This window comes from Triturus cristatus, chromosome 4_1 (genome assembly GCF_964204655.1).
Source record: "Triturus cristatus chromosome 4_1, aTriCri1.1, whole genome shotgun sequence".
NCBI lineage: Eukaryota > Metazoa > Chordata > Amphibia > Caudata > Salamandridae > Triturus > Triturus cristatus.
The window spans coordinates 270,795,625-270,817,419 of record NC_140585.1 but is presented as its reverse complement, the minus strand read 5'-3'; the positions used below and the strand labels follow the sequence as shown (position 1 = coordinate 270,817,419).

The following is a 21,795-nucleotide window of genomic DNA, read 5'->3' as shown; positions in this document are numbered from 1 at the left end:
ATGCATTTCTGATTTGGCACTCTTCCTCTGGGTAGTTGGATCTGTATTGCATTCCTCTCACAGTGCACTTGTGCATGGGTATGTCCCTTGGCCACAGCTGTCAGGGCTTTACGCATGTGTGAGACACAATCTTAGTTGATGCATCTATTTGGGTACACAGTCAGCAGTGTGGTGTGCGGGCGTAGCGGGCCATGCAGAGGCGCCTTACGTGTTGCACTGTACATGGCCAAATGGTGTTTTGCCAAGGCGATTTGATGTTGCAGGTAGGGGACTGAAGCATTTGTGACAGGGTTCTTACCGACACAGTGGGTGGGTATACTGGGTGTGTGGTTGGGTCTGTGCCTGCAGCACGGATGGACTCGTGCACAGATTGACACATGGACCGGTCTTCATCTACGGAAGGGGGGGTTTGAGGCACTGCCAGACCTGGTCTGCATGCACACAGTCCACCGGCTGACGAGTGGACATGGCCACACCACCCAAGGGTGATTTAGTCTCCCTGTGTCTCCCTTCCTCCCTCCCTCTGTCACCCTCCTCCCTCCTTCTGTCGGTCTCCCTCTGTCACCCTACTCCCTCCCTCTGTCTGTCTGTCTCCCTGTGTCCCCCTCTGTCTCCTTCCCTCTCATTCCCCCTCTCCCTCCCTCTCTTTGTCACTCTCTGTCACCTCAGGCCAGCTTCCTGGGCACACACAGTTAGCCGGTCTTTGAATGGCCATTGGCTTGTTCATGTGAGTTAGTCCCTGTTCCCCGGGCACCCATTGGGCAGTGTGTCTGAGTGTAGGCTGCTGCTGTGGCGTTGTGTGCTGAGACTCTATCAGAGCGATGCATCTTCATTGTCTGCTGTCATGTGCAAATTGTGCCTTCAGACCCATGTCATCCTGCATGGCAGCCACCATTTGCAGGCAAGACAGTACTGTGTGGGTACACACAGTTTGTATGGCTGTGCCCTGGGCCATATGGGCTGAGGGCATTGTTTTGTGCTTGTGAGTTGCTCAATGTTAGTTTTGATGCCCCCACTCCCAGCATCGACCACATCCTGTGTTGTGTTGGTGTTTTGTGTGGCCTGTGACTTGGCATGGCCCTGATTGATGCATGGGGCATGGAGGCGCTAGTGGCATGTGTGTGTTTGTGGAGTGTTGTTGTGTGCGGTGGTGGCTTGGGGGGGGTGGCATGCATGATTGATTGTGTATGGCATCCCCCCATGTGAGGTGAGTTGTTTGTGTACTCACCAGGGTCTGGGAGTCCAGGCAGTCCGTGTAGTCCCTCCACCGCCAGCGTGGACATCACCTTCTCCTCCCAGGGATGGTATTGTACCGGTCTGGGGGGCGGCCCTCCTCCAGTGATGTTCCCCTGGTTGTGATTGTCAGTCATCTTCCTCTTGACCGTCCTCCGCAGATCGTACCACCTGGATGGGCACTCGTGCCTGGTCCTTCTGGTGGTCCCAACAGCATTCACAGAATCGACAATCCTCTGCCACATGGCCGTTTTTTCGGATATGCTGGTCTGTCTGACCAATGTCCCAAAGAGCTGTGGCTCGACTCTGAGGATTTCGTCGACAAGGATCTCCAGCTCCTCCTTCGTGAACTTTGGATTCTTGGTGGTGGACATGGCGTGGGGTGTGGGTGTGGATGGTTGTGGGGGTGTGGGTGTGGATGGTTGTGGGGGTGTGGGGGTGGATGGTTGTGGGTGTGGTAGTGGAGGTGTGTGTGTGAATGTGATGAGGGGGTGTTTGTGTAGGTGGTTGTGTGAAGGTATGCAAGTGTGGGGTTCAAGTATGGTGGTGTGGGTCGTCTGTGGGCTCTGGCAGCAGTGGGTCTGTTGCAAAGGCTCATGGTTTGTGTGTGTGGTCCATTTTTATTGGTCCATTTGTGGGTGTGGCTGTGTTTGAAATTTGTGTGGGTGTGTTATGAGGAGTGATTGAGTTTTGGGCCTCTGTTTGGCAGTTTGGCAGTTGCAGGTGAGTGTATGTGATGTTTGTGGGGTTGTTGGGCATGTTTGGTGGTGTGGGGAAACTCTAATTGACTCTCCTTGTGTAAATATGGTTTGTCCTGGTTCAGTACGTGTGTTTTTGGCGTCAGTACGGTCCGTACATGCACTGGTGGGGGTACGGTCCGTACATTCCCTGGTGGGGTGTGGGTACGGCCCTACATACACGGGTGGTGGTTCGGTGCGTACATACACGGCTGGGGGGGGTTCGGTGCGTACATACACGGGTGGGGGTTTGGTGCGTACATACACGGGTGGTGGTTCGGTGCGTACATACACGGCTGGGGGTTCGGGGCGTACATTCCCTGGTGGGGTGTGGGTACGGCCCTACATACACGGGTGGTGGTTCGGTGCGTACATACACGGCTGGGGGTACGGTCCGTACATTCCCTGGTGGGGTGTGGGTACGGCCCTACATACACGGGTGGTGGTTCGGTGCGTACATACACGGCTGGGGGGGGTTCGGTGCGTACATACACGGGTGGGGGGGGTTTGGTGCGTACATACACGGGTGGGGGTTTGGTGCGTACATACACGGGTGGTGGTTCGGTGCGTACATACACGGGTGGGGGTTCGGGGCGTACATACACGGCTGGGGGTTCGGGGCGTACATACACGGGTGGGGGTTCAGGGGCGTACATACACGGGTGGGGGTTCGGGGGCGTACATACACGGATGGTGGTTTGGTGCGTACATACACGGCTGGGGTGGGGGTTTGGTGCGTACATACACGGGTGGTGGTTCGGTGCATACATACACGGCTGGGGGTTCGGGGGCGTACATACACGGGTGGGGGATCGGGGGCGTACATACACGGATGGTGGTTTGGTGCGTACATACACGGCTGGGGTGGGGGTTTGGTGCGTACATACACGGGTGGTGGTTCGGTGCGTACATACACGGCTGGGGGGGTTCGGTGCGTACATACACGGGTGGGGGTTCGGGGGCGTACATGCACGGGTGGTGGTTGGGTGCGTACATACACGGATGGTGGTTTGGTGCGTACATACACGGCTGGGGGGGTTTGGTGCGTACATACACGGGTAGTGGTTCGGGGCGTACATACCAGGGTGGGGTGGGGGTTCGGGGCGTACATACACGGGTGGGGGTTCGGGGCGTACATGCACGGGTGGTGGTTGGGTGCGTACATACACGGGTGGGGGTTCGGGGCGTACATACACGGGTGGGGGTTCGGGGCGTACATACACGGCTGGGGGTTCGGGGGCGTACATACACGGGTGGGGGTTCGGGGGCGTACATACACGGATGGTGGTTTGGTGCGTACATACACGGCTGGGGTGGGGGTTTGGTGCGTACATACACGGGTGGTGGGTCGGTGCGTACATACACGGCTGGGGGGGTTCGGTGCGTACATACACGGGTGGGGGTTTGGTGCGTACATACACGGGTGGTGGTTCGGTGCGTACATACACGGCTGGGGGTTCGGGGCGTACATACACAGGTGGGGGTTCGGGGGCGTACATACACGGGTGGGGGTTCGGGGGCGTACATACACGGATGGTGGTTTGGTGCGTACATACACGGCTGGGGTGGGGGTTTGGTGCGTACATACACGGGTGGTGGTTCGGTGCGTACATACACGGCTGGGGGGGGTTCGGTGCGTACATACACGGGTGGGGGTTCGGGGGCGTACATGCACGGGTGGTGGTTGGGTGCGTACATACACGGATGGTGGTTTGGTGCGTACATACACGGCTGGGGGGGGTTCGGGGCGTACATACACGGGTGGGGGTTCGGGGCGTACATACACGGCTGGGGGTTCGGGGGCGTACATACACGGGTGGGGGTTCGGAGGCGTACATACACGGATGGTGGTTTGGTGCGTACATACACGGCTGGGGTGGGGGTTTGGTGCGTACATACACGGGTGGTGGGTCGGTGCGTACATACACGGCTGGGGGGGGTTCGGTGCGTACATACACGGCTGGGGGGGTTTGGTGCGTACATACACGGGTGGTGGTTGGGTGCGTACATACACGGGTGGGGGTTCGGTGCGTACATACGCGGGCGGGGGGGTGGTGGGGTGTTCGGCGCGTATGCGGGCACATGTCTCCATGGTTGCTATGGGAGTTCGGTTCGGACGGTGTTTTTTGCGTACGGTTGTGAAATGGGGAGGACGGGAGGGATCGTACTTGCGCTGTCGGACTTTATTTTTCCGCACGGTGGGTTTTTCGACCGGGGACGTGTCGGTGACTTTTCCCGACCCGAGGACGTGTGGGGAAATGTTCCCAATGCGATTCGTATGGACTTTTTTCCGTTCGAATCGTACTTGGCAGTTTGTACGCTACTTTGACGATTCGGACGGAATAAAATCCGGATACGAGTCGGACGGGGAATTTTTTTACCGGATCGGAATTGGCACCTAAATTGAGAAAAATCCTAATTTTAAGACTTTCGGTATTCAGAGAAGGCATTTAGGAGTTCTAAAGTTAGGAGTCCTAACTATACTACTACTAAACTGAGAAAAATCCTAATTTTAAGGCTTTCGGTATTCACAGAAGGCATTTAGGAGTCCTAAAGTTAGGAGTCCTAACTTTACTACTACTAAATTGAGAAAAATCCAAATTTTAAGACTTTCGGTATTCACAGAAGGCATTTAGGAGTCCTAAAGTTAGGAGTCCTAACTATACTACTACTAAACTGCAAAAAATCCTATTTTAAGACTTTCGGTATTCACAGAAGGCATTTAGAAGTCCTAAAGTTAGGACTCCTAACTGCTGTGAAAACCGAAATGAGTAAGTGCCTTCTGTGAATACCAAAATGAGCAAGTGCCTTCTGTGAATACCAAAATGGTAGTAAGTTTAGGATTTTGTCTTAAGTTAGTTCTGTGAATCGGGCCCTCCGTGTGCTTAAACTTCAGCATGCAGTTCTACTGCTAGGTCTACTTTGTATCTCAAACCCCATGACAAGCCTTAACCTGCTGTTACTGTCTTTAGCTCTACCTGGGAGGATCACCTGGTCCACCTAAGGAATGTTCTGGAGTCCCTGCAAAAGGCAGGCCTCACTATCAAGGCCACAACGTGCCAGATAGGGCAGAGCAAAGTTGTGTACTTGGGCCACCTGGTAGGTAGAGGCCAGGTTCAACCATTTGAGAGCAAACTCTAGACCATAATGGACTCAGTTGCTCCCACTTCCCAGACTCAGGTCAGAGCTTTTGTGGGCCTGACTGGGTACTACAGGAGATTTGCTAAGGGGTATGTGTCCATAGTGACTCCCTTTAATAATCTCACCTCAACAAAGAATGCCCAGGGTAGTTCAGTAGACAGTTAGCTGTTAGAAGGCATTTGATGACCTGAAGCTGTCCACGTGCACTGCTCCTATCCTGCAAAGTTCTGATTACTCAAAAAACCTTCATTGTCCAGACAGAAAAAGATTGTCGTTATTGTATTCTGCTATTCAAAACCTTTACAACGCTACAAAATAAATATCATTAATGTTAGTCTACAATACAAAACTAGCATAAACAATTTGTTTAAATTATAGAAAATTGTGTAGAATGATATAAAATATCATTATCCATTAGATGCCTCCAAGCTGTTACAACATTCTAAGTGCAATTTGCTGGTTTTCTAAAGCTAAATGTTCATTATATACACTATTTACTTTTTCTTAACATTCATAGTCACAAATTTGATATAAACAACTCTAAAACCAACACATTTTTAAAAACCATTAGTAATTCATTTCTCCCAGAGCTATCAGTGTTATCTCCTTTGGCCATTATTTTACCCATCACTTTTCATCAAGCCTAAAATCATAAGATAGGAGCTTTTATGCCCTCTTCTTAAAATAATAAACAAGCTATAATGAGCCATAGTCCTTATAACCTCTATCCTGCTAAGCCAGAGGGGACTACTTTCAAGGCCAATGTATACATAGAAACATGATTAAGTTAATATTATGATGTGTATGTATGATACCACTAATGAGCACAGTTCTTAGTCCTTTGACCCCATATTGTTCAGACAAATGCTTCTGAGATAGGGGTAGGTGCAGTTCTAGCACAATTTAGGGTCCGATTGCGATCTCGCTAGGAAAACCCTCCATACAGCTCAGATCCGGATGGCTTTCCGAGCAAAACGCACTCTAGGAGTCCAAATGAGCGAGTGCGATGCATCCGTATGCTTACGGACTTGGTTCGCTTGGAATCCCATTGAATGCTATGGGAGCCTGTGTACCGACGCCTACACAGGCTCCAATATCAAAAAGGGGTGTGTGGGGAAAAGCATACACCCTGTGGCGCCCGCCACACTATGCTTGCTTGAATCAGGGGAACACCTGGGCACCCCCCGATGACAGATTTGGAGAGCCCTAGGTGCTGGGGGGGCTGCTACATCCCCCCAAAGTACGATTCCGACAGCTGTGTCGATGCGGAGGGCCGAATCGTGCAGCGTACTCATTCAGTCGGGATCCGGCTTCATTGTGCAACACAATTCAGCTACGAACAAGTCGTACGGACAGGATCGGGTTCTGGAAACAATTTGGTTGAATCGTCCCCGACCTTTGCATCGTACTTGGTCATTCAGACCTGTGTACGATTCAGTCGGAAACAAGGGCTACGAATCGGATCCGGGAAAGCCAAATCTGATTCCGAGGCCTTTCGTACGACATCGTAATCAGGCCCTTAATGCAGATGGCTAGGACCAACCAGTAGCTTTTATAAGCAGAACGTTGACCCCCAGGGAGAAGTGTTGGTCAGCTATTGAGAGGGAGGCCTTTGCTGTAGTCTGGGCCTTGAAGTTGTGGTCATACCTGTTTGGTATTCACTTCATTGTTCAGACTGACCTTGAGCCCCTCTAATTGCTAAAACAAATGAAGGGTGAAAATTCCACACTTTTGAGGTGGTACATTTCTCTACAGTGGATGGACTTTCTGTGTAAGATAGACCTGGGAGTAACCATGCCAATGCAGATGGACTCCCCAGTTATTTCCACTTAGAAAATGAAGACTCAACTGGGCAAGGCTAGTCTCATCTCCTTTCATTTGGGAGGGTAGTGTAGGAAAGTAGAATCTGCTTTCATGGCTACCCCCACTTTTTGAGGGTGTCAGTATGTTTTTTTGACTAGTGTGACTGGGATCCTGCTAATCAGGACCCCAGTCACTGTGCTTCGTCCCTAAATTTGACATGGTACATTCTTCTGCACCTCCACAATTGGCTACTGGTGTACCTCTATAAGTCCCTAGTATATGGTAATGAGGTAACCAGGGCATAGGTTTCTCCAGGGTCCCCACTGGGCTGCAGCACTTATTATGCCACCCATGAGAGACAACTCAAACTGTGACTACAGGCCTGACATTGCAGCCGGTGTAAGCTGATGTTACCACCACTTACGACAGATATAAGTTTCTTCTATCTGAGGTCAATATACTTAAAACTATAAGTCACCCCTAAGGCAGGCCTTTCAATCCTTTTGGCAGGGTGCTAGGTTGTAAGTGTGAGGGTGCCCTTTATGAGCAGGACACCCCCTACAAACCCCAGAGTCGATTCTCCAGGCTTTGTAAGTGTGGTCAGCCATTTATTACATACAGTGGATATCAAGTAAATTACGGGAGGTCTAACTATATATTGGCTGAACCGAACACCAGTCATGTTTGGTATCAAACATGTTGAAATCCTACACCAACACCGATTACAGTGTTGTATGTAGGATCCCATGTACAGGGGGTGCTCCCCTGGGGAGGCCAGCCTTCCAGGATCTAACAGGAAGCTAGTTGCTATCGACCACATACATGATTCTGCCCTCCTGCTGCTGTGCTGAGCTCAAGCAGGTAAAGGTAGAACAATAAGTTTCTTGTATAGGGAGGTGTAACCATCTCCCAGACAGGAATTGGTGTATTGAGTTGGGTGGTGCTTGCCAGCTCCACCAGACTGATTTGAAGGAAACATTTAGTGCCTTCCTTGCATACTCAAGTTGGAACCAGTTCTGGGAACCCCTGGCTCCTGTTCTAGCGTGAAACTGGACAAATGACTTGGGAGTATCCTCCCCTCCTTCCAGCTCCTCCTCTGGGAGGGACCCCTGAATGGCCTAAACCCTTTCTTAGGGTATAAAAGGGCTTACCTGAGGGCGAGTCCTCAGATTTGTCATGGGGCAAGACTCAAGTCTGAAACCACATCACGCGTCGACCGTGTGGACACATGGACTTCACTGGATTTTGCCTGGAACCGAGACTGCATCAAGGAAGACTCCTGCTGCTCCTGGTCTGGCTGTTCTTCAAGTCTTCTTTATCGTCTGCATCTGTGCTTCTTCCAGGATCTTCAACAGACCTGATAGCTCCAAGGACACCCGAAGTAATCTCTCTTTGAGTGAAGACTTCACTCCCCTGCATCTGCAGGCACCGCAACGAAGCTGACCGGTCTGCTGCTCCTGTTGTCCCATGGACTTCGAAAGACTCATCACCACAGGTGTTGTTCTGCATCTCCTTCGAGGCCTAATCTGTCCTCTCAGCAAGTCCACTGGGACTAAACCCCTGTGCACCGCGTCTACTTTCTGTGGCCATGGCTTGTTGGCTCCTCACTCCAGAGATCTTTGGGCTACAGAAAGCTCCAGCCTCCAGCATCTCTTCCTGTGAAGTACAGCATCTTCACTGCAGCCTCTACAACGTGGGCCTTCGGTCTTGGTGAGCTGCTCAAGGTTGTCTTGCGACTCCTGTGCCTTCAGCCTGTGGGCCCTCTTTAGGGTCTTCTCCTGCTTCAGTGGGCTCCCATGCTTGCTCTGGGCCTGCTCTGACTCTCCTGCTTGTGATGAGTCCCTTGGACCTTGCTGGTGCCAATGTTGCTCCTTCTTAGCTTCCCAGGCCCTTTGCAGTTGCCAAGGCTTGTTGGTTCTCCCAGAGGACATTGACCTCTCGTTCTTGACTTGCGACGTGGGACATCTCATGCACGACTCCTGGCCTTCCTCAGCGTTGCCTGGTCCTCAAAGCTACAGCGACAAGGTCACGATCATGACTCCTCCATCCTTTAACATCGGTGGGCATTGCTCTTCTGTGCCTCCTGGTCGCATTTGAGTGGCATAGACTCTGTCCCTTCTGCTTGCAGGTTTTTCTCTTTAAGAATCCACCCTTGGATTTCACTGGACTCTTGCACAGTCTTTGCCAGCTGCAAAAAGAACAGATAATGGACGGAATGCTGAATTAATCAAACATTCACCCCCAGTCACAGATTTGGGTTAAATCTATCATTTTTTTGCACACCACACCATTCCAGTTTAGACCCAGCCATATGCAAATCAGTTTTGACACTGTTTCCTATGGGAACAGTCCAGCCCGAACTGCCAGGCCAGGTTTTCCCTGGACTAGAAAGAAGCATCCCGGGACTGGTTTCGGGATAACACCCCTCATCAGCCAGGCTAGCTTGAATCTGGTGGCGTATTGAGCACGGGACCCACGTCTGGGCATACCTTTCCCACTTAGGGCGACAAATGAAAAAAATAACAGATGCATCTTTTCTAAAGTCCTCTATTGTGGTCTACGGTGGTTTCCGACATCACTTCGCACCTATGCACCTGGTTTCCATGCTGTAGGTATCCTGGTTCCTGGGGTATCCACAGATGGGGTGACTCTCCAACCTTCTGTCTTCCACAGGGTTTCTTCAGGGACCACTGGAAAGGGTCCTTATCCAAAGGTACATCCATCTACCTGATATACAAATTTGTTTGTAAATGCATAGTATGTACTATTGTGTGTGGGTAATAAAAGTACTGCAGCTTTTTAAAAATGTATTGAATGTTGCTGCTGCGTGCCAGCAAATTGAGATTGATAACCTAAACAAAATCCCTTTAGTAGGCCTTGGACTGCTCTGCTTCTGTACCCTGATAGAGTCAAGTGCTACAATGGGGTACTTGGTCAGTAAAAAAACCAATTGCAGATTTATTGTTGTGAAGAACTCACATTCTACGTAAATAATAAACCAGTTTTACAGCTGATACCGCTAATTGTGATAACACGGATAACAATGAACTTCTTACAATCCTAAAATTGATCTGAATACTTTCGAACTACTATGCCATGTTTTTTAAATGAGAACAGAAGTACAGAAATGTATTAAAGAGAGAAAACAGATAAAAGAAATCAACTTTAAAATTGGAAAAAGAATTAAAAACTCACATGTAATTAAAAATGCTGAGGAAGATGCCAAACACCATATGAATTATCCCCAGTATGACAGACATCTTCATCTTGTACGAGTTCAGAAAATTCAGCTTGTTAGTTGCAACATTCCAGATCTTTGTAAAGGATACAAAATGAATCAAAGACAAAAGGTTTGTTTCAATTAGAACATATAAAACAAGGAAGTACTCCAATTTATCAACATTACAGTATGTATAACACATCTAGCTGTATTATAGTAGAAACTAAGGGCCTCCTTACGATGGCTGCGGGACCACCACTGTTAGGCCGTCGGTGGCGGTCCCACCACCATCGGACCCTGCAGGACCGGCCGCCGCATTATGATGGCGAGCGTATGTAGGGCAGGCATTAAGACAAACAGCCATGCATTCGACGGGCTCAAGGAGCCCGTCAGAAAGTCTGCAATCCCTACATTGGTGTAGGGATTACAATGTCCCTTTTCGCCAGCTGTTTTATGGCAGTTAACCCACCATGAAAAGGTTGGCGGACTTTAGAGGGCCCCCTGGCCCTGTAGGTACCCCCTACATATCCTGGCCCCATGTGGCAGGCACCACATAGAGTCTGCCACATAGTGCAGGGATATGTCAGATGTGGTTTTTTATTTTGTTTATTTTGTTTTGCGGCATGTGCTGCAGCCCGCAGCACACGCCGCAATAGCAAAGATACACAATACAACCGCGAGACCTCTGACTCCTAGTCAGGTGGTTTGCTTCCGCATCGGTGACTGCCCAACATCATAATCAAGCCCTAAATCAATTTGTGTTACATGTTTCTAGTAGAAACAATGAGTTTAAGAGGAAAATAAGAATTAAAAGTTAAAAAGGAACTTGCGTGGAAAGTGATTTGTGCTGATTATACTGATTATAAATAATTTATTTTTCCTATTAGCACTTTTAAAGCACCCTAGCTTTTAAGACCAAGAAGCAGGTGCACCTGGGTCAGTTAAGTTAGATTCCTGCATCACCCCTATCATGGTTCTCTTTCACCCATCCAGGGCCTAGCTCTTTTTTCTCCTTACCCTAGGGTCCCTGGGCACTGTGCTGCGCTCCTGCATAAACATCACCGGAAGGAATGTATGACGGAATTGCACATGCGTTTTTCACGCACGTCTTAGGAACTCTGGGGCATATTAACAAGGGTCGGTGATAAATATCGCAAAGCGCGTTTAGCGCTTGCATATTTATCGCCGGTTATCTCTGGAATTTATCGCCCGGTTAGCGCGTTATCAATAACGCGCATCGCCGAGGCGATGAAAATTCCAGAGATAGTGTGGATATCGCCAATTTCCATGGTGGAAAACGGCGGTGATAGGGCCTGTGGTCTTAGCCACAGAATCCACCCCCCATGTTATGTATGCCTTAGTCAGGAATTTAACCGACGTTAAATTCCTGCATTAAGGCATACTTAACGCGATTTAAATAATCGCTACCCTTCCTTGTGAATATCGCGAAGCTGCCTTCGCGATATTTTCCCTGGTTGGTTTCACAGCCACGCCTACTTTGCATCTCATTAGCGATGCAAAGTTAGGCGTGTTGGAAACAGGCGCTAAGTCAGCAAAACACACGACAGCGTGTCTTTGCTGATAAGGCGATAAAATGTATCGCCGCTTTTCAGCTGAAAACGGCCGCAAAAGCGGCAAAAAATTTTTATCGCCGCCTTGTTGATGCGCCCCTCTGTCATTTGAGCAAAAGCATCTTTAGCAGGCATTTGTTTTGCACACAAGTCATTTTAACGACTTTCCTTAGGGGGACGCTGGATATTGAAATAGTTTAATGTACAATTACAATTCCAGTCTGCGCAACAGAAGGGAAGGTGTTGGACTTCAATTCCAACACCACTCCTCCATTGCGCCCCCCCTAAAGCAAGTTGTGTAACGACTTGCGTGCAGAACAATTGCGTGCTAAAGACGCAATTGTTCTGTTGCAGGGCCTGTAAAAGCACATCGTGATTCCGGCTTCATCCTGAAGAACGTTTCTCCATCTAAAGCAGTGGTTTTTAACCTTTTGACTTCTGTGGACTCCTACTTTATCATTACTCAAACCCATGGCTCCCATTGAGTCACTATTGAAAGCCAGGGACACCAGCCTAAGCCTTTTTGATTATCAGAACCGCAAAACACAAAAAATACAGGAAGAAGCATTCAACAAACAAATACACAAATGATGAAATATTTTACTCAATTCACAAACAAATATAACAAAAATCAAAACTTATGTTGGAGTTTATCCTAATTCTATTGAGGCCATTCATCAACAATACAATATTTAGTTTGATGCATTTACAAAAATCAATCTGAAGATACCAATTTAGGGTCTGAAGCTCAGAAGGCAGGGGGAAAGACTGCCGCCTATGCCAAACTCAAGGAACCTGTTGGGGCGATGGTCGGAGCCTAACTCCTATAATGGATGCGGTGACAGTGGAGGCAATGCCGTAGGAATTAGGATGCCAGTTTCCAACAGCCTTTTCAGGGTGATCCGACTGCCATGGAAAGGCTGTCAAAAAGTGAGTTTGGGGGCCCCTAGCAGGGTCCCCATCCCCCGTAGGGCTCTGCTATGCAGCCTGGGGGACACATATGGTGCCCCCCAAACATCCATGCACTGTGTGCCAGGCACCACATGGTGCCTGACACACAGTGCATGGATGTTTAAAAACATTTCTTTTTCTATTGCAGCTTGTGCAGAATCTCTTTTTCAGGCCGCAGTTGTCGTACTTTAATCTCTGTGACCGCGTAGGGGACAGGGCCCTACCCCTGTCTATCCTGGTATTGGCGAACCGCAAATGATTAATGCGGCATGTACGAGTGCTTTATATATCGTTCTAGCTATGAATGCACTGCGTACACGTTATTCTGCTTCACTACGCGGGTTCCATTTTGAAGGCAGTGGCCATCTTGTGATTGCCCTCACATAGGCTATAATGGAGCAAATACGGGCCTCACAGTACATGTGCTTTCCCGTGACTTCTCTGTGACCTGGGCAGCTGGCTCTGCTGCCCCAGGTCAAACTGGTCTCACGAGCTCCCCTTCCTCCGTCCACCTGTGATTAGCATCAGGGTTTGACCCATCATAAAACCCTTTCATTCTACACGAGCCTCCGGCTAATCTCTTTCACACCTGACTGTTCCTACTTTATGACTTGTTTCCCAAAACAGGAGCTGCCCGTGTTTTATTGGGGCCTATTGATATCAAATGTGGGATCTGAACCTTACTGTGTAAATCATTGTGGGCTGGCCGAACTGGAATGTGGGATGGTCATCATGACTCTGCCTTTTCTTTGTAATGTACACTTGTATATTGCTGTATCATAAAACCTAGGAATGTATGCTTGAGGCAGGGAAAATTGTATTTAAGATGAAGTCCGTTTCTATGATTTTCAGCAGTCTCCTGAGAACATACACGCTGTTGTACTTCTAGGATACCTGTAATTGGTCTGCAGCCAATAAACGATCTTTGACTTCACCTAGAAGACTCTGTGTTTCTGTAGGTCTGGAACAGGGTGAACCCAGAAGTCATAGGGTGTGTGTCCCTGCACCGCTGGGTCTAGAATACCCAGTACTTCAGTTTGGCGCCCAACTCGGGACGATTTCAGCGGTACCAGTCCAAGCCAGAGGTTCGTGAGGAGCTTCGTGTGGAAATTCCGGAGGAAAGCCGCCACTTCATCGACCCCTGCATGTCGACGTGGTCCGAAAGTCTTTTCTGCGAGGTTCTCCGCGTCCCGACGGCTACGAAGGACTGCTGCCCTGATTAATCGACCTGTTTTGGACCCTTGACGAGTTTTGAGAGAGCGAAACAATCGAGAGAGTCTTCTGGTGACGCCATCGATCAGCAATATTCAGTTAAGTATAAGTGGAGCGTCTCCCATTTGTTTTGGTATCCCTCGGGATCGTTTGATTTGGAAATTTGGAGTTTGCAAACGCCAAAGCCAGAGGACTCGTGTATTCACGAGACTATCGTAATCGATAATCCTTTGACGTTTGGATCTAGACTAGTGAGCAAAGATGCCTGGTTCTAGAATATTTGGTAGAATATTTTGTTTGGGTTGTGGAAAAGATTTCCAGCTGGAGGAATCATGCCCGGTCCCTCCGGTTGGAACTCCAACTTATGAGCTCTATGTAAAGCATGGCGTAGGCCCTATTGCATATAACGAAGTGTGGATCCACTACACCAGGAAAGACGGTGTTTTAAAATGGCCCCAAAATGGTAGTTTTGATACCGATATTTTAGATAATTTAGAAATGAAATTGTTCAAAAAGAAAGCCCGGCCGGCGATGTTTGACTCTTTCCGCTTATGGCGAAAGGAAGCCAAACAGAAGGAAATTAAGCTAGCGAAAAAGAAGAAAAGGGAGAGAGGTATGACAGTAATGCAAGCAGCTGTACAATTTAAAGATAATGAGGAGGAGCAGATGAATGAGCAATTGCACAGGCAGCGTAAGTTAGGGATCGACAAATGTTACCCAGCCTTACCACACTCTAAGCAGAATGAGTTAGAAGAAAAGGAGAAAGATCCCCTGATGTCGCATTTGTTGAGTTCACCACCCCCGTATGCTCAAAATGCCACGGCACCTCCCCAGCTTGTGAATATGCCACCTCCAGTTAATATACTGCAAGCCTTGCCGCTACCGCCAGCTGCTGCGCAGCCGGCTCTTGTCCATATAGCGCAGCCCTCTCAAGGGCCGCCAGTTGTGTTCCCGACTGCCCCCGCGCTTCCTGCGACTTTGCCTAATTCAGCAGCTACCTCCCCTGACACTCTTCCTTCCACCACTCCAGTACCTGTTTCTGCATCCTCTTTTCTTCCCTCTGTTTTTCCCCCTGTTCTCGCCTCAGCTTCTCCTTCAGCGCGACAGCGCTTAGCTAATGTGGTTACTACATTAATGTCGCCTCTCTTTGAGTCATCTGGTGCGACTCCTGGTTTACAGCGTAAGCAACTGCGTAGTCAATTGCCTAACCCTGATGAGAAAAAGGTAATAGATAGCATGGCGCGTAGATGGATTGTTTTCCCTTCACTGTATGATATGGAATCAGTTGTCAACGTTTTCCATCAATGGGATGCCCCAAAACAGAGATATGTGTTTGAGAAAATGTGCGAAATTCTCTGTGAAGAATTGGAGGATAGTGGTAAAGACCCGAGCCCGCAGGAGTTGTGTAGAGTGAGGTTTGATTTTGGAACTGGTACAATTGTGGACCGCGAGGTAGATAAAGCAGTTGCGGTTGTATTATCCTTCAGGAATGATGATTGTCAACAGTCGTTGTTTGAACCTGATGTCCATGTGGGAAAAAGGGTAAAAGCACGCCAATATCCGATGCGTGAGGTTTCCCCAGTTTGGAGACCTGCTGAACCAAATGCTAATCCACCTGTCGTAGCACATTTTCAGCGTATTTGGGTACATGTTCCATGGAAAAGATCTGAGGTGTTAGCACGTAAGCAGACATTGCCTGATCCCCGTAAAAACCCTACCGGTTATTATAAGGAGTTGTCACAAACTGCAGAATCCTGTGTAATGAATCTGGCTGATATAGATATGCTGTTTGGGAATGTGGTTCCACAGCCTTTGTGGGGATCCATTCGTAATATGGATCATGCTGCAGAACTAGGGGACACATGGGCTAACATCATCGCTGCTGACGCTAGACAGATTGGGGGCGCGAAACCAGAGCCTTTAATAGCAGAACTCCCTGGTAGAATCATCACGTATATGAAGACAATAATGCCCGCGATGCGCGTAAATTGGGACAAGCTATCTGCATGTAAGCAGAAGAAAGATGAAACAGTGTCAGACTTCTTTACCAGGTTTGAAGAAACGTTTATTGATCACAGTGGGCAAGATATGAGTACTGAGGGTGGCCAACGGTTATTTGTGGATACATTTCTGCAGAATTTACTTCCTGACCTGTGTAAAAAGTTAAAAGATTCAGAAAGTTCTTGGGCTGTTTCCTCTTCAGCGCAAATACTGGCTACTGCACAGTATTATGAAAACAGAGATAAAGACGAGAAAGATAGAACAGAAAAGAAAACGAAAGAGTTAAAAACGAAGGTCCTTTTGCAGCAGGCCTATCCGCCACGTGGAGGTCAGAATAATTATAGGCAACCCCAAGGTGTCTATCACCAACCCCAACAATTTCAGAACAATCAGCAAATGAATGGGTATTATCAACCACGTGTCCCTGTAGGTCCCAACCAATGTTCATACTGCAAAGAGGAAGGCCATTTTAAATATAGTTGCCCTAAATTAATGCAGCGAAACGGTAATGCTTATGGCACAAGAGGTAGGGGTGGTCAGCAAGCTCCTAGAGGCAGAGGGCGTGGAAATGCTCCCCAGAACGCGCGTCCTCTGCCGCCTCAAAATACCATCAATAGTTTTGACCAGCAAGCTAACGCAACTAGTAATACAGCTCAGTATTACAATAATGATTATTATGCAGAGGACGGCGATGCAGAAAATAATGATTACTAGGACAGCCGTAGACAGAGAGAGGGAGTTGTTTCAGTGCCAGTGGATCAGAGTGGACCGTATGTTGAGGTGACTACAGCAAATGTAACGGAGCCTTTTCTGCTAGACACTGGTGCTGCAAAGAGTTCAATCATGCATTCAAAACTCCCTGGCGCACCTTTGTCTGGCGATATAAATGTTTCAGTAGGTTTTTCTGGCGCCCCAGTTAGAAACCCGATTTCTAGTCCCATGTCACTTTCTATTGGGCCTTGCGAGTTGAAAGCACCCCTGATTCTGACGACAGGTTGTGGTGAGAATTTGCTAGGATTAGATTTGTTGAAAAGATTGCACGCTACACTGAATTGTTCTCCTTCAGGAGTACAACTTACATTAGGCAAGAAAGTGATTTCCCCAATGTACTTGTCTAAAAATACAATGCCACCTGAATTGTCATCCCTTCCGGATGCCCTTTGGGCTACTGGTCCCAATGATGTGGGCCTCTTGGAGATACCGCCATACGTGGTGACTTTAAAGGCTAATTTCAGACTGCCACGTATTCCCCAGTACAAGATCTCTAATGAAGGCCAGAAAGCATTGTTAGACATTGTCAGCGACTTGATTAACCCCTTGCATGCCCGCCCCTTTCCCCGCCCAGTGACGCGCTTTTTATTAGCGGGCAGAGTTCATGACGAGCTGGACTCGTCATGGGCACAGCGCCACCGCAGCCCATGACGAGTCCAGCTCGTCATGGGCACTGAAGGGGTTAATAAGGGTGTGATTGAAGAAACAAGAGGCAACGTTTGTAATAGTCCGATTTTACCTGTCTTAAAACGAACGGACCCTTCACAGCCACCTGTTTACAGATTTGTGATTGATCTTAGAGAGGTTAATAAGATTGTTGTGCCACAGTTTCCGGTTGTCCCTGATATAACTGCCTTGTTAACGATGATTCCAGCCTCTGCTGCATGGTTTTCAGTGATCGATTTAAAGAATGCTTTCTTTAGCATCCCAATTGCAAAGGAGAGCAGAGATATTTTTGGCTTTAGTCTGGGAGGCCGAAGCTTTCGCTTCAAACGCGCTCCCCAGGGCTACTGTGAGAGTCCATCCATATACAGTCAAGCTTTGAAAGCGCAGCTTGATGCACTTGTTTTACCTAGTGGCGCTATTCTGATTCAATACGTGGACGATTTACTGATCGCCGCGGATACTGAAAACATTTGTAAAGAAGCCACATTGTCATTGTTGCGCCATTTATCTGCTTTCCATCACAAAGTGTCTCTCTCTAAGCTGCAATATTGTCGACAAGAAGTGACCTACTTAGGTCATCTCTTGTCGAAGGAGGGAAGGAAACTGACCCCAGAAAGAATTCAAGCCATTGCACAGTTGAGTGTGCCAAGAACACAGAGAGAAGTGCGTGCTTTCTTGGGCATTACCTCATACTGTAGGCATTGGATTCCTAATTTTTCCTTGTTGGCAAAACCTTTGTTAGCCTTAACATGCAAAGACACACCGAATCCTATCCCATGGTCCGAAGAGTGCCAGAAAAGTTTTGTGGAATTGCGCAATGCATTGTGCTCAGCTCCTGTGTTGGGTACTCCTGACTACAGCAAACCTTTTCCGTTGTATGTTTACGAGAAAGAGGATGTGCGTTGTCAGTGTTAACACAGCCCTTTGGCGACAGACCACGCCCATGCGCATATTTTTCATCCACCTTGGACTCTGTAGCGAGGGCATTGCCAAGCTGTCTGAGAGCGACAGCTGCTGCAGCGATGTCTATCCGACAATCTGCTGGTTTGGTAATGGACAACACATTGATCGTTATGGTTCCACATGCTGTAGACACATTATTAAATAGGACCAAGACACAACACTTGACTAGTGCGCGATTATCAGGCTATGAGCTTACGCTGTTAGCAAATCACATACACATAAAGAGATGCAGTACGCTGAATCCAGCTACGTTATTGCCAATTCCAACAGACTCAGATGAGATTGAGCAACATGACTGTCTGTTCAGAACAGAAGAAGAGACAAAAGGGAGAGTAGATCTAAAAGATACTCCCCTGACTGAGTGTGATGGCACTTTATGGGTGGATGGTTCGTGTTTCAAGCTCCCTAATGGTGACACGACTGCTGCATATGCTATCACGACGTTACACACGGTCGTGGAAACTGCACGAGTGCCACATAATTCGGCCCAAGCAGCGGAATTAATCGCCCTCACGAGAGCGCGCGCGTTGTCTGAAGGAATGAGAGTGAATATTTACACAGATAGCCAGTACGCCTTTGGCGTGGCTCACAATTTTGGACGACTGTGGAAAGAACGTGGGTTCCTGACGTCGCATGGAGCTAAAATGCAGAATGGCAAGTTGGTGAATGATCTCCTTGAATCACTGACCCTCCCGTTGCAAGTTGCGATCATGAAATGCAGTGCGCACAGGAAAATCACCGATGATGTTGGTCGTGGGAATGCGTTTGCTGATGAGATCGCGAAAGAAACAGCACAGAATGTAAAGACTAGAATGTATGTTGCAGGCCCCGCAAGATGGCTTGATGATGTTGGGATGTGTGAAAACACAATAGAGAGTGTGAAGTCGCTTCAAGCTGAAGCTACAGAGAAAGAATTAAGCAAGTGGAGAGACAGTATGGGTAAGTTAGATGAGAATGGTTGTTGGATTGATCTGACAGAACATAGGCGATGGTTGTTGCCCGATGCATATGTGCTTCCAGTAGTTACTATGGCACATGGAATGGCACATATCAGTACGAAAGGAATTTGTAAGTTGTTGGCTCCAGTATGGCAGAATGCTGGAATTCCCAAATGTGCAGAGAATGTGGTCAAGAATTGCATGGTATGCTTGAAATACAACCCTGGTAGGGGAACCCCAACTCCAGCTGGTCACTTTGCACCCCCATCATGTCCATTCGAAGTTTTGCAGCTGGACTTTATTCACATGGAAAGATGCAACAACCTGAAATATGTACTGGTGGTTATTTGTGCGTTCTCAAAATGGATAGAGGCTTATCCTCTGAAAGATAACACTGCCCTATCCACAGCCAAAGCCCTTGTGAAAGAATTTTTCCCCAGGTTTGGAATGCCAAGAATGGTGTGGTGTGATAATGGAAGTGAGTTCGTGGGTAAAGTGATGAAGAATGTATGTGAAGGTTTAGGCATAAAGCAAAAGTTCCACGCTGCAAATCACCCCCAATCAGCTGGATTAGTAGAGCGCTACAATGGAGCCTTAAAGCTCAAGCTGGCCAAAATTCAGGCGAGCACCGGTCTTAAATGGCCTGATGCTCTGCCTTTAGCACTCCTGTCCACCAGAATGACCATACACTCAAGAGTGGGACTTAGTCCTTACGAAGTGGTTTTTGGCCGCCCGGCCAACGTATGGGGTGTACCGAGGCCTACGAAATTTAGTGAGATTGAGCATCCAGTACTACTCGATTACCTGTATGATTTGACTGTTAAACTGCGTGTTTTGCACCAACAGGTACATGATACTCTTCCCCAAGCTTCTGAACCTCCTGGACACCCTATCAACCCTGGCTCGTGGGTCCTGGTCCGAAATTTCCAGCGCAAGAGCAACGACGAGCCTCGCTGGATCGGCCCTCACCTTGTGCTTTTATCAACGAGATCAGCGGTGCGAGTAAAAGGGAAGAAGCACTGGATCCATGGCACGCACTGCAAAGTAGTCCCCTTGCCTTTGCCATATGACCGGTGGGTCCAGGAGGGTATCGCCGACTCTGAGGCAGACATTGTACCTCGTTTTGTACCATTCAGTGACGCACGCATAAGAGGCACAGTTTCAGACCAAGAGAGTGACAATATTCTGCAAGAAGCTGTGCCACCATCAAATCGACTGGACACCACTGAGCCTGAACTTTTGTTCCAAGACCAAACAGCACCTGGCCGTCTCCGCTATAATTTGAGACCAAGGCCCATGGACAAATAAAGATTTCTTTACTATTCCCTTTTTGACATTTTTGGCTCTCCCATCTGAAGGACTTTCTTGATTTTTGTTTTTCGAACCACCATCCGGGTTCAGCCGCAGGGTCGCGGTGTCAAGACTTTGGGGTACAGGCCGAAGACGTTAGGTCAACGGTTCTGGTTGGTCTAGGGCGTTTCCCTGGACTGACAGGCGTACTCCTTAGCAGAAGAAACTCATCCGCCGCGAGCGGCCCGTTTAGAGAATGGAGTTTTTTAAGATGGAGAGACCCGTTGAGGACATAAACTCTAAAGCAAGGATGTGTAGAATTGTAAAAAGTAAATGTTTTGTATTTCTGTGCCTATTTACACTGTGTAGTATAATAATGTTCATCGTAGGATTTGTGTTTTTCTCTTCTCAAAAGACCATTGCGCCCACTGTACAGCCTATACCTCTTTCTACTGCCTCCTCTCACTCTTTTCACCCTCTGCCTGAGCACGAACAAACCAGACGATCAGAATTTGTAAATAACTCGTTTATCCAGCTTCTGCACCAGCACCAACTAGTAATGAACACAACCAATTGCTGGGTGTGTGGGTTAAAACCACATACCATTAACAAGGGTATCCCCTATTTGGTGCTGCCCTTTAGTTACAATGGATCGTCATGGGCATTCCAGACCATGTTTCTCTATGCTCTAGATACGTACTCCCCTCGCCAACCGCGTTCCATCAGACCTATCACCAATAATAAGGCTTTGATGAAAGGAGTTGCCGATATGAGTAGAGATATTGATGCATACTCATCCATTCCCAAAGAAGAACTGAGACCTTATGTAGGATGGAACGCGACGGAGTATAGTATTAGTTTGGGTGAAAGACAGCGAAAAATCTCATCTCCAATCTGGGTCGTACCCCACATAGGTCGGTTCTGCTTACAGGGTAATGGTCAGAATCCTAGAGCTCAACTGGGAAGAAGTGACTGTACTGAAACGTACACTTTCCCGTCACAGTTCTCCCCTGCGTTTTTAGCTGCCAAGGGCACATATTTCATCTGCAATGACCGAGCATATACATGGTTGCCCCCTGATTTCTCGGGCACATGTTATATTGCGAACTTGCTACCGCCTACATTTACTGCTGCCTCTGATTATCACAAGACCAGAGTTGTGAGAGGTGTGATTATTAAGGAGGATACTGCCGGTCAAGAAGCGGGAGACTTCTTTTTGGGTTTCCTGCCGTTTTGGGGACCTATGGTGAATTGTAGGAACCTGAGACAACTGACACGTGTGGTTGAATCCACTGTAA

The 21,795-nt window shown here is 48.2% G+C and overlaps 1 protein-coding gene across 1 annotated transcript in view; it reads right to left on the bottom strand.

The window, feature by feature from the left end:
* LOC146854247 (V-type proton ATPase 116 kDa subunit a 4-like) overlaps positions 1-21,795 on the bottom strand; it is a 2,520,670-nt gene that overhangs the window by 52,761 nt on the left and 2,446,114 nt on the right. Inside the window, exon 16 of the mRNA XM_085651038.1 lies at positions 10,110-10,228. Coding sequence (XP_085507164.1) covers positions 10,110-10,228 — 119 coding nt within the window. The remainder of the gene's footprint in view (positions 1-10,109; positions 10,229-21,795) is intronic.